Source organism: Brachionichthys hirsutus, chromosome 23, assembly GCF_040956055.1.
Source record: "Brachionichthys hirsutus isolate HB-005 chromosome 23, CSIRO-AGI_Bhir_v1, whole genome shotgun sequence".
NCBI lineage: Eukaryota > Metazoa > Chordata > Actinopteri > Lophiiformes > Brachionichthyidae > Brachionichthys > Brachionichthys hirsutus.
This window is the reverse complement of record NC_090919.1, coordinates 2,789,300-2,802,038: the sequence shown is the minus strand read 5'-3', so window position 1 is coordinate 2,802,038 and position 12,739 is coordinate 2,789,300. Positions and strand designations below refer to the sequence as shown.

At 45.1% G+C, this 12,739-nt stretch overlaps 1 protein-coding gene across 1 annotated transcript in view; it reads left to right on the top strand.

The window, feature by feature from the left end:
* Positions 1 to 11,069: 11,069 nt before the first annotated feature.
* Positions 11,070 to 12,739, top strand: part of ankrd53 (ankyrin repeat domain 53) — a 6,045-nt gene continuing 4,375 nt past the window's right edge. The window contains exon 1 of the mRNA XM_068756093.1: positions 11,070 to 11,207. Within this exon, the coding sequence (XP_068612194.1) occupies positions 11,070 to 11,207 (138 nt within the window). The remainder of the gene's footprint in view (positions 11,208 to 12,739) is intronic.

Genomic DNA, 12,739 nt, shown 5'->3' with positions numbered 1-12,739 from the left:
ACAATGAGCAGTTTGCATAAAAACAGGTTCTATTTTAAAGATATTCCCACTTCTGTAATGTTTCGATGGTGACACCTGCATTATTAGGATCGGTGGGAATATATATAAAATAAAAAGAGAGCACATTCTCCATTTCAATACGTAATAAAATCACACTCCTCATATGTTCGTGCAAGGGTCTTTGTTACAGGTAATCAGAGGTTGTTCCGCTTTCACCAAATGATTTCTCGAGATTACACAACAGCAGAGGAATGTTCTAAACGTTCTCGGATGAGTTGCATCTTCACATCTGGGACGCATATGGATAAATCAGTCGTATCGAAGCACGGCTTATGAATGCATTACCTCACGAGTGTAAAGTAAAAGGTTTTAATGTAATGTAAATCTAGTTTAAATGCAGTTCTAATGTGGACCCACCTCGGAAGAAGCTGCTGCTGGGTGGAGGCGCTCTGCTGCTGCTGTTGCTGCTGCTGCTCCGTCTTGGGAGACTTCTGTTTCTGCTTATATACCCTACAGAGGATAGGACGAGCTATTTGTGTGTGTGTGAGAGAGAGAGAGGCCTTTGCAGACACAGCGTTGTGCAACTGGTCAGGCCGACTTGGGTGCAGGATGTGGAATCTGTCATGTCTCTCCGACCCACAGCCGGAAGGAGCTCCAGCAGACAGAATGACCATCGGTAGCCGTTAGCGTGATTTAACAGCTACGGGTCGGGGATCACGTTGAAGCGGCCTCCGGCCTCGGGCGGGGTTGCTACGCTGGGACGTTTACATGTGGGACGCTTGACTTGGAAGTGTTGGCTTGGGTTCGATGTCATCTGTCCACAGGTAGCACGGATCACGTCTGACCAGCGGAGGCGAGCCAATCACATACTTGCGGTATTTTGCGGCTTCTGGTCGGTCCGCTGTTAGAAGGTCCGAATCATTCCTGCAACGACAATAACTGCTCCGTCAGTACTTCCCTCTGTTAGTCATAGTGTACTAGTACAACCGATTACTGCATTCAATCCAAGCATGTACACGTCGTATTTTGGACAAAGGCAGCGAGCGACGTGTTTTAAAAGGTATAACAAAGAAAAGAAATGGATCCAAACACAATAAAAGACGCAGACATTGAAATGCAAGCGGAGCCAGAACGTTGTTAACTGACAAAATGTCCTTAGAATTTATTTACTGGTTACAAATAAATGCAATTACCCTCATTTCAACCAAAACATGGGCAGAGAATTTATTTTGCAGCAAAAGCACCATTTTGCAGGCTTCTTAATCAAGAATGAAAAAGGAAATTTAAATTAATTTGCAGCATCCGCTTTAAAATCGACAGTTGTGAAAGTGAAGCAAAAAAAAATAAAACCCCCAGATGTTCCATTACAGAATAAAATTACAGTGGAAAGATTGCACCAAATGTTTCTACGTTTTCCCAATTCCAGTTCATCACCTTGATTGAACATTTAATTTCGGGGGCAAACTGAACAGCAAACGGCGATCCAAATTTCCATTTCCATTAAAAAGAACGACTCCCTGAAGGCGGCAGGGCTGGAATTTATTCATGAAAGGCATTCTTTTAGATGCCTCGAATCGAGAGAAAAGTGCTGAACGCAGGGAGTCCAATAAAAAAGCAATTCATTTGACATTTACTAAAAGCAGCACACACGTGAGAGACATCCATCACGGCCGTAATCGCCAAACATACACACCTCAGGACAACCCGGCTTGGGTTAACAGGAGGCCAAATCAATACAAATCAATATCAATGAGTCTTGGGTTCTGTTCAATGTTTCTGCCTGTTAAACTGATTTTTTTTTCCTTCAGAGCAGACGCTTCGATTTTTAGATTTCAGTTAAGCATCAGGTTGTGTTTGTTCTTTCACAGTGACACTGAAGAAATACTTCCTGCCAACCACATACAGGAACTAAAAAAAGAGGAAGAGGAGGGGAAAATAAGAAGAAAGAACACAGAAAAGTGATGGACACGACGCACCAGAGCTGTAGGAGAGTGGTCGTCGTGGCGAGCGTACCTCTTTCTTGTATTAAGGTAGTGTATAAAAGAGCAAAGAATACTTAGCAGTGGGACCCGGCTCTCCAGAAACTCCTCCAGAAGTGTGGCAACAGACACCACGTTGTGGATAACCGGAGCGAAAGGCGACGAGGACACATCCTGGGACGAAACGGACTTCTTCCAGGCCGGGGGCGGTGACGGAGGGTGACGGTGGCGGTCCCTGCGAAGGCCTGGAGAACAAATCTGCATCAGGAATGTCATCATGGTCATCATGGTGAAATATTTGCTCATTTCAACTGTAATACCGGCTGATTGAAAAGTGCTTTGTTTCCCTTCGTAATGTGTCCAATACGCCATCAAAAATAAATAAAACTCAATTTCAGCCGAATTTAACAAGCGGTTTGATTCATTTAAAATCCATTTATTGCTTCAAACAACTTTAACACGTCCCCCCCCCTCCCCCCCACAAGATGGAGACCTTGTGCTACTGTAGGCCCGGGATTAATCTGTGCTGAAAGTCTATTGACGACAAAGAAGGACGGCGAAAGTATAAGAGGGTTTAACTGCATGTTTTTCGGTTGTTGTTGTTGTTGTTTCCCGTGTAAGTGGCTTGTTTTTAAAGGAAGAGTACACAAAGGATGAGTAGCAGGCCTACGCTCCATCTTGACTGGAGGCATTTCAGGAAAAAAAAAAAAATGTCTCGCAATTATAACCCCAGGAGAGCCGTCTCACGCCGAGAGGACTCCTGCTTTGACAAGTAAATTATGACTCTTGATGAGAGAAAGTACGCCTCCCTCAGAATCCAATACGTGACAGCGAGGAAAAGCCAACTTGCGTCGTCCTCGGAGCCGCGAAACACTCGCCTGCAATCACCAGGCGAGAAATTACGGAGTGTGACTGTCGGTCTGTGTCCAACATGTCAGCCATGTTTTTAAATCGGTCCATTCAGGGCGAGCTGCCTCCAGGCGGCTGATGACAGGGTGTCGCGTGAAGATGGATCCCCCGTGTCTTTCAGCGTCTCTGCAGGGAAATACCGTTTTGAAAAGAGTCCGGGGAGAAATTAAAGGTGGAAAAATGAAGAAGAAAAAAAAGATAATTTCCACACATTTTGGTATGATGTCATCTATACAAGCTTTTAAACCCTTGGATCTATCGTCAGATATTTCAATACAGTACTCGATTTTATTGATTATAAGCTTGGCTTGACTGCCTGAGTGCACTCTGTTAAATTGAAATGCATCGTATTTAGTGGCTTCACTTTCATGGGTTAAGGTTTAAGATGGAAGGTATAACGGCACCAGCCCTGCAAGATGAAAACATTTGCGTGGTTTTGCTTAGCATCACGACTTTACCCGACTAAAAAAGCCGTTCATTAACCTCAGTGGAGCTCACTGATGACCTCCGGGTTTATTAACCCCAAGGGGAGAGATTTAAGCAAGAGGACAATGAAAAGCATGCCAGGAGTCTCTTTAACCCTTTGAAAGTTGCTCATTAAAATACTTTGAGACTCAAAAATTCAACCTTAAAGTCTTACTGGAGGACACAAAACACAACGTTATTTCTGTTCTAACGTTTTTCAATGTCGTGCAGGGAATCAGATGAACAAGGAGAGTCACTTGCCAGTAAATATTGAAGTTAATTTTGATGCCAACAGCCAGCGCTTTCATTCCAGACAATGATGAAAGCGCTCTTTGACTATCGTTCCTGTTTTAGTTGGTGTTAGTTCAGATTAACGTAACACGGTAACCCTAATTCATCTTTATTTTGGTGCCTAAAAGGTCCTGAACGATGCTTTTTTGGGGAAGTATGGATGAAACCACATTTACACATGTCTACAAATGTTGGAAGCAACATTACCAGGCTGCGTTAAAACAGAAGTTAATGGTTTGGCTGATTTCTATTAAGGTCTGTGCACTCTCATTAGAATAATGGTCTTTCAAACAATGGTTTTATCCCCCCCCCCCCCCCTCTTCTCTTCTTGACCTATTAATGTGAATCCGCTTTAACACCCCCATTAATATTCAAGTGGCTTCAATATTCGCTGTAATTACCACAACGGTCTGGTGTTAGTTTATGATAAATCGTCATCGCGCGTATTGATTGTGGTGGAAAAAGCCTGCATGGAATAAAAGCAGCTATTGGGTGGAAAGAATAGGATGAAGTTAGAAAATTTGAAGATTAATTTGGTAATAAAATATGGAATTACATCATTAATTGTGCATACGGGTGATGTTTGCGCCGCCAGGTTGTGCAGAAACCCTCGCCTGCTAACTAGCTTTGTCACCCATCCTTAATTAAAATAGCTAATTTAAGGTAAATGATCAAAATAAGATCTTCCTGCTTAGGCTGAAGAAAATATATTTTCAGCCAATCATGTGGTGTGAATTATTCTGATTAAAGAAGGGAATAGCGGTGAGACACGTTGGTTATTTGCAGAAATGCAAGTCTATGATGAAGCCAAAGTAGCAATTTTAGTCAGAATTTTGCAAAGAAGGTTAAGAATTTAACAGAGGAAACACACACCTCTCTAAAATTTTGCACTTCTCTTTCTGTTTTCCTTTTTCACTTCCTCCACTCTCGTCTTTCCTGGAGAGGGAGGAGGAAGAGGAGGAAGAGGAGGTGATGCCACAGATGATGAATTCCCCCCCTCTGGACTGAATCCTTTCCAGATGAATGCATCCTGTGGGCTAGAGCCAGGTCCTGGAATCTAGCTAATGAGACGCAACCCCCTCCCCTACAAGACAGCCCCTTGCGTTCCTATTGGCTGAGAGGATGGCAACGGACGAGACGATTGGCTGACGGAGAGCCGCGCAAGTGGCTGTCGCTGTACTCATATCTGCAGCGCTGCAGATTTATTTGAAAGTAAATCTTGTTTATTTTTTTTATATTTGAAGTGATTTGATGTACAAAAGATTGGTTCTTGTTTTCATTTAAGTCATCTTCTTTATTGTTTAACTAAATTTATTTTATAGCAGATCTTTTAGATGTTTTGTTTTCCACTTCTGGCTGAATGAGTGACTAAGAGATACATTTTCCAGGTTTTAAATCACTCTCTTTTCAAGGTCCCATTGAAGCACATGTAAAGGCACGATGTCTTACTTTAGCTCGCTTTAATAAAATATACGTATATAGATTTTATTTATTCAGTGACATCTGAGGAGGGCCTTTTACAACAAAAGTGACATGCTGTGTATCTCGTGGCATGAATTAAATATCGTATTTTACGTGCAAAAAAACAGAAGATGTCATCTGGAATATTCTACAAATAACTTTAGTTGCACTTGGACTGGGACGGACGAGCCTAAACACCACCTGGACATCCGGTGGATGTCAGCTCCTCTCTCTCTCCTCCTCAACTCTTTTCTCTCTCTTTTCTTTGTCCGCTTTCGTCACCTCATCCTCTCTCTGCTTGCTTTGCCCTTTTAATCACCCGACACAGACTTTGTTCTCGAGTCTGTAAGGCGCCATCATCACGTTCGCCTAATTAATCAAAGCGTCGTCGCAGCACAACAGACGTGCTGAACACTCGGGTCAAAGGTCACAGTGGATGCCAGCGTCCCTTCTGTACACAATGTTCTCTGTGATATGCTTTTTTTTTTTTTTCCATGCATGTGCAAGATGTACCCCGAGCATGCATGTACATCCTTGGGCAAGGATTACTTTCTTACATATTTTCTTTATGCCACACCTCAAGTACACAAAAAAACGAACAAATGAAAAAAACACACACACAAATAACAGAAGAGAGAGAGAGAGAGAAGATATTTGAGCTACATTACATAAGTATCAGTACACACACACACACACAGCTCCCTCAGGCACCTGTACGTGAAAACCTGCAACCCTTGAATGGGCAGTGCCGGCGGCAGGTTTTCAGCGCTAACGCTAATTCCGAGCCGTCTGGCACCTTGTAACGCCCCCCCCCCCCCCCCCCGAGAACGTTTCACCTTTCCTCTTGGTTTATCTCGGTTACCATACTGAAAGTTTAATGTGCCGGCAGAGAGCAGCAGCAGCTTCGGACGGAGGAGAGGCGCAGATTAAAGATTGATCACGTACGAAAAATGAAGGAAATCTATGAAGGACTTCCCCCTGTTTGAGTCGAGTGTGATTATTTATGTACGTGCGTACACGTGTTCCCAAGGCGATGTCTATGGCCCGGAATATTCGGAAGAACTGCAGATAAAGATAACATATACAATAATTATATTCCACATCGTGACTGAGATTCTACCTTCAGGCCAGATCTACCTGATAGTCACACAAAATGGAGTCACTGTTCAAGACATGATGCATACTTTTCCATAAGTTCCAGGAGGTTTTTGTTAAATGTCTGCGCTGCATAAACATCTGAAGTCTTAAGTCTCCAACGTCACGTCCATTCATTCATTTCTAGCTCCCCCCCCCCCCCCCCTTTGCTGCCAATTAACACCGGGGCTCTTTAAAGTATGACATTTACAAGTCAGCCCACATCATAAAAAACACATCCAGTGGCATTGTGGGTGTGCCAACCGGCGTCACAGACAACGCAGCTGCGGCCCATAAATCCATATCCATTACCGCCGATTCGCTTTTTTACAAGAGGCAGAAGTCAACGGTTCGCATTCTATCACACAGGACAAAACCCTGCTTCTGTTACCATGGCAACGTCTGCCGCAGTAGCATGACAGATGAGGATGGGGTGTTGGGGGGGGGTGTCATTGCTGCAGGTGTTTTTTTTTTAGCACATTTTCATCCTCCTGCCTCAGGAGCAGCGCAGGTCTGGACCCCAATTCTCTCACAGGTCGGCGCGATTATAAGCGTTTTTCCAACACATCGGCCTGCATTCACCTCATCCAGGGGGGGGGTGGGGGGGTCTGGATGTAGCCTCTGTAACGGAGGTGCGGCACATAGAACAAACAACCACAGCAGGTTACAACATAGCCTCAGCTCCGGGGTTAGGGTTCGGGAGACTGTTTCGATTTGTGAATTATTCTTTGAGAAGGAAGTCACGCAGCCCAGCCTGCATGAAGCACAGGCTAAAAAAAAAAAAAAAGCTACCAGCTTCACACACGAATGATATACAAATATCTAATATGAAGTAGAAGTACACAAGGGCAGTTCATTTTGCAACCTTGAGACCAAGGAAAGGGAAAAAAAAACTGCACAGGAATTAGATGAACATAAAATGGTAGGTCCCATTTGTCTGTCTTTGATTGTTGGTCTTGGTAAACCTGTGTAAGGATAAGATGATAGAATTTATATTGGGGTTCTTTTTTGTGTCAATAAATTCAACTCTACTGTGGCCATCCACTCTTGTATGTCTTTTAAAGCATTAAAACTCATCTGTATGCATGAAACTGTAAAGTTTTTTCTCTTGTTGGGATATATTTTTGACTTCCTGTCGCCGTACGATTCGTCGGGACACATCAGTTTTTGTAGCGTCTGTAACTCTACCGAAGCCAATGTTCCTTTGTAGCGTATTTATTGCATAATTTAAAATAAATGCTAAATGACACCATAGTTTAAGAGCTGCCCTCTTTACATGCCCACAGAAAATGACATTTAGTGGCGCCATTTTGCCAGAACCAATGAAATGACTCAAAGCTCCATCGATTGCGTCCTGCTGAGGCCGCCAATAAAATCTGCTGAAAGACTCTGACGAGGCATTTTTTGTGGACGGCTAATTAATTTCTTTTCATTTTACATCCCACAAGGCATTATGATAAGCCAGAACGTGAATGATAACTCCTCGGCCGTGTGCATGTCGTGCAAACCCACCGCGGCGATGATTGAAATAGAAACTCCTCTCGTGCGCCACTAATTTCACAAATCTGTAATCTCTTAGCTTTTGATCAATTTGGCGGCGGTGAGGAGTCAGAGCACTTCAAGTGTCTCATTAGCAGAGAGCCTTGCACAGCAGAACAAGCATTTAAAATAAGATTATGTGCGTGATTCCATGATCAATATTTAATCCGGTGGTCATGGAATGGATTCAATTATGGCGACAGGTCATGTGTCAAAAGAAGAGACCGGCGCCGGAGCGTCATGTGCTTTCGGAATCTGTGAAGCGGTAGTTTGTGGCCTGGAATCGTGACGCTGAATCACGGGAGAGGAATTGATGACTCAGATCCCTCCACACACCTCTGCGTTCGTACTCGCACCCACGCCGTCGGCTTTTCCGTGTATTTTTGGATCATTTTAACTCTTTGGGTTTCTGACAATTTACTAAATGAAACCATCTGAGAACCTTAGAGGTGAAAAATCGCAATTTATTTACGTCCCGCTTTCGCCTAATCCTGATGGTGTCATCACGGCAGCACCTGTCAGTGGGCGGGACTTATTGGCCAGCAGGTGAACATTTGCAGGAAGTGAGGTTTAATCACCAGAAATGATCCAACCAGTTTTCCATTAAATCCACCGAGTGTCTTTGTCATCGATATTTTTGACAGATTATAAATAAATTGTGCAAATTTCTGTAAATAAAAGAAGTGCCGGAATTTGGGATGAAAGTGTTTCGCTGGATTCCCTGGATGAACAAAATCCTCTGTTATTTTCCATTAAGGCTGAGGCTGCAGTGGCGTTTCGCTGATCTCCATCAGCTAATGGCGCCGCGGTCGCGTCTCGAACCGGCTAAGACGTCACAGTCCTTGCTAATAATCCGACCTCGGGCCGGTTTCGTCTGTGCACGATGAATCCGGTTGGATGCATCCATCACGCGTGCCTGAATTAAGAGTTCAGATTCTCGTTCGGGCCCACAAACGTAGACGGAAGCTGTTCGGCTGCAGAGACGCAGCCACGCGAGCCGCCTGGGTGGCCGACCTTAATCACATTCGAGGCCTGAACTCCAGCCACTCCTTCAACTCAAAGTCTATTAGAGCGGAGAGAGGCTGGTATTAATATCCTGATCCGACGGCCCCCGTGCTGCAACACAATCTCTGGCTCTGCTATCTGATTCCTATGTAAGTGGGTCGGTGGAGCCAGGGCCCGGCTGCGAGCGGCCTCCATCAGGCTGAGATCCACAGGCCCAAAGCAATTACGCATTAAAGCGGGGGCCCTGTCCCAAATTTCCCTTTTAGCTTTTCGGCGTTTGGCCCCCCCGAGCTCTCCCCGAAGCGTTTCACAGCTCTCGCCGTGAATAGATAGAAGGTTTCACGAGTAAATCAGCGCGCGAATAGCCAAATATAACAGCGGAAGAGGGTTTAGGTGACATTTACAGCCTGCTTGGATGTGAACCGGTGCTCCACGCTCCTCATTTCTCCATGCACCGACTTCTTTAAAAGCAGCAGCCTGCTACAGTTTACAGCCGGCTGGCGGCGGCGGCGGCGGGGAGCCGGCGTGCATGAAAAAGGTCAAATGTGGAGGATTTAGAGGCGTCTTTATTGCAACCAAATGAGAACAGCTCCTGAGGACGCGACGGCTGAAGAGGATATCAAATGCGCCGGCGCGAGATGCATCCGCCATTACGGAGCGGATGCTACAAGAGAAGTCCAACCGACAGAATATTAAAAGCTTGTCAGCCTGGGATTAGAAGAATCGAGGTAAATTTTGATGAGTTTTTGCAGCTGGAGGAAGATTTTAACTAATGTGTTTCTGCTAATCTGGATAATTATAGTTATTTTCAAGAGGAATTTAAACTTGGTGATACTCAAGGATAAAAACCTCCAAGCAATAAGGCTTTTTTTTTATGTCAGAGTGTTACGAAGCTGCAGGGGGAAGTCTGTCAGATATCCATTGATCCATTTTGACACGCCCACAATGCTAGGAGGTCAAATCAGCTGAGCGAACTCCCGTGTGGGTGCAAAATAAAATTATCTCATTTATTCAAATGCATAATAGTTTCCTCATTGTGACTTTTTTGAGTTATCTTGCCAACAAGCAGACAAACACCTGGAAAAACCATCACCTCCTTGGCGGCGGAATTAAGACAATGAATATAAGACAAGACGCTCCTTTGAGAGGATGTAAAATAAGACAAGAGGAGAGAGCTCGACAACACGAAGAGGAAGGCAGCGAGGGAAATGTTTGATGTGTAAATCCACCACACGCAGCTGCCGACGCTTTCCCTGCAGATTGCAGGTAAATAACGCACGGGTTTGGTTCATATTTAGAATAAATATCCAAATAGGTGTCGGCACATTTCTATCAGCATGCAGGGAGCGGCTTATTCTCCTCGTCTTTGTTCCTCTCAGCCGTCGCCAGGAGGGACACAAGCATCTGGGGCGGCGTTAAATTCAGCTCCTCAGATTGGCGAGCTCCCGGATGAAAAGCAAACAAACAAACAAACATCAGGTGTCTGGAGAAAAGCAAAGGTTCGACCTGTAAATGAGCAAACGCTAAAGCTTTCCTGATGAGCTTCAGTAGCACGTTGCGCTGGGCGTTAGCTGCGTGCCGTTAGCCAGGCGGCGTTGCTTTACAGCAGTAATTACTGCTGTCATGTAGAAACACAGAAGCTTTGTCCCACTCGTGTAAAACTTAGCGCTTGATTTAATTAGCTCATCCTGTTTCACGGCCAGAAGGAAGAGCATATGGTCCTGCCCCCCCCCCCCCCCCCTTCACTCACAAACAGTAGTTCTGTTCTATTTTCGGATCCTCGGAGAACGGGCTTTTGAAGCTGCAAGGTCTTTCCTCCACACGACGGCGTCCCCCTGCAGAGAGACGGGGTCAGGTGGACCCCGTCTCTCCACCCCCCTCCCCCCCCCCCCCAACAGCAGCCAAGGACGGACCCCGGTTAACAGCATTAATGACTTCCCCTCAACGCCGTGGGAGCGCAGGTCCTTCCCCTTGATGTCTTTCAAAGGAGACAAACAAGGACGGGGTAAAGTTATTCACTCGAGAGGATTCTACTAAACACCGGGGTCAGAAGTGTCACAGGGTCTATTATTAAAACGCCCCTGAATGTTTCCACTGCAGCGTGCGACTCCGTTCCATCTGCAGCAACGTGATGGGATTGACTGGGATTCTTCCACAGGAAGAGGGAGGAGGAAAGGTCCTGCCCAGGTTAAAGTCTAAATGGAAATGAAAGGGTAATCACAAGCACAAGATTAAACCCTTTTATAAATCTGAAATTCTGAAATCGTAAATTCATGATTTACGGCCATGCAGCTTGAGAAGCTCCCTGAGATGCATCCGTTGAGCGGAGACAACGGTTTGGTGGCGGAGCGGCGGGAAGACGCGGATCTCTTTTGCGGCTCCACATGTGGAAGCAGGGAAGATGAACTGGAGAGAACCGACGAGGTCGATAAGCAGAGAAATCAACGCCGTTTGCTCTCAGATTCAATTTGGGGGACGTTTCGTCAACAAGCAATACGTCCTCATACATCTCTGATTACCATCTCCTCTCCCCGATTATGTAAACATCAGTCTTGTGCTCTCCTCTTTTCTCCCGACCCTCCTTCCATCCTCATATCACATGAAAACCATCTCAGGGCGTTTAGCTGAATGTAAATAATACTGGCAAATGCCATCAGCAGCAAAACTTAATTCCCCTCTTATGCATTTAAATCATCCCAGTGATGCCCAAGCAGAATCCGTGCTTGGTCTTGGTATAGCGGATGCAAACCAGCACTCGGAACCGCTGATTAAAACTACCGGGGTTATATATAACAATGCCATATATATATATTCTTTGTGTCTGCAGCTGTTGCAGTCGTCACCGAAGCAGCTTGTGGTTGGCTCCTTGGACTGGCCTTGACCACGCTTGCCTGTCACATTTCAGTCTGTGTCACATGAACGGTCACTTGAATGACCCGAATCTCACTTTTTGCAGTGGAGACTGGGTCACTGCACATTTGCATGCATGTATCTGACAGTTGAGGTCAGCCCAAAGTGTTATGTTTATGCCAGATGGTGCAATTTATTCCCCCTTTTTTTTTGTTGTATTTAAATTCACAGACCCGACCTGCTCAAAGCTGACTTTGCATTGATTATAGTCTCCGGGAATCACAAACCCATTTCTGTTTCACGCCCAAAAAAAGAAGATTAAATTATGAAAGTGTACCGGAGGTCACGGCAATTCATCACTGTCATTCCGACATCAAAGAGGAGACGGCGATGCCTGCATGGTTGGAAGAATCGAACCAACCAGGCATCTTTGGCATGCAGGAAACTCTTCCTGCAGTCTGCTAAAGCAAAAACAGATCTGGAACCAGTCCTGTGAGAAACATTCGATTATAATGAGGTTATTTTGCCAGCGGCAATTTGACATCGTTTCACTGACGGTTCTGCTGGCTCCGAAAGCAGAAGATTCCAACTCGGGGAATATATTTCTCTCTTATTCCCCTACTAACCTTATCATAAAATATATTTGGATATAAAATGTGAATGTAAGACATTTCCAACATTTATCTTGATGGTGATCGGTTTGAAGCGCAATCCTCGACCACGGTGAGTGTAAATAAAGGATGCGGGTTAACTCGCTCGCTGTCCGGTTGAACTCGTTCTACTGAAGTCAGCGGTTACGTCATCACCTGTGTTTGGTATCACGAACTTAAGCAATGGATCCCTTCAAAAGTCTTCAACATTGAGAGAGAGGGTCTTTAGTTTTTAACAAAAATGGCCGGGGCATGGACGCCCGGGTCCAACTGGATCCAGTTTTGGAGCAGAAGCATCTCGACAGAAGGGAAGATCATCTGCACTTATGGAAAACCTGGACTCATAAATGACTGGATTCTAAAGGCCGCCAGCAGGATTTCAGGGCGGTATCACTTCGCTCGGAGTGGAAGCTTCTTCGTCACCAAAGATACCTCAGGCTGTCTGGTTATGACTCT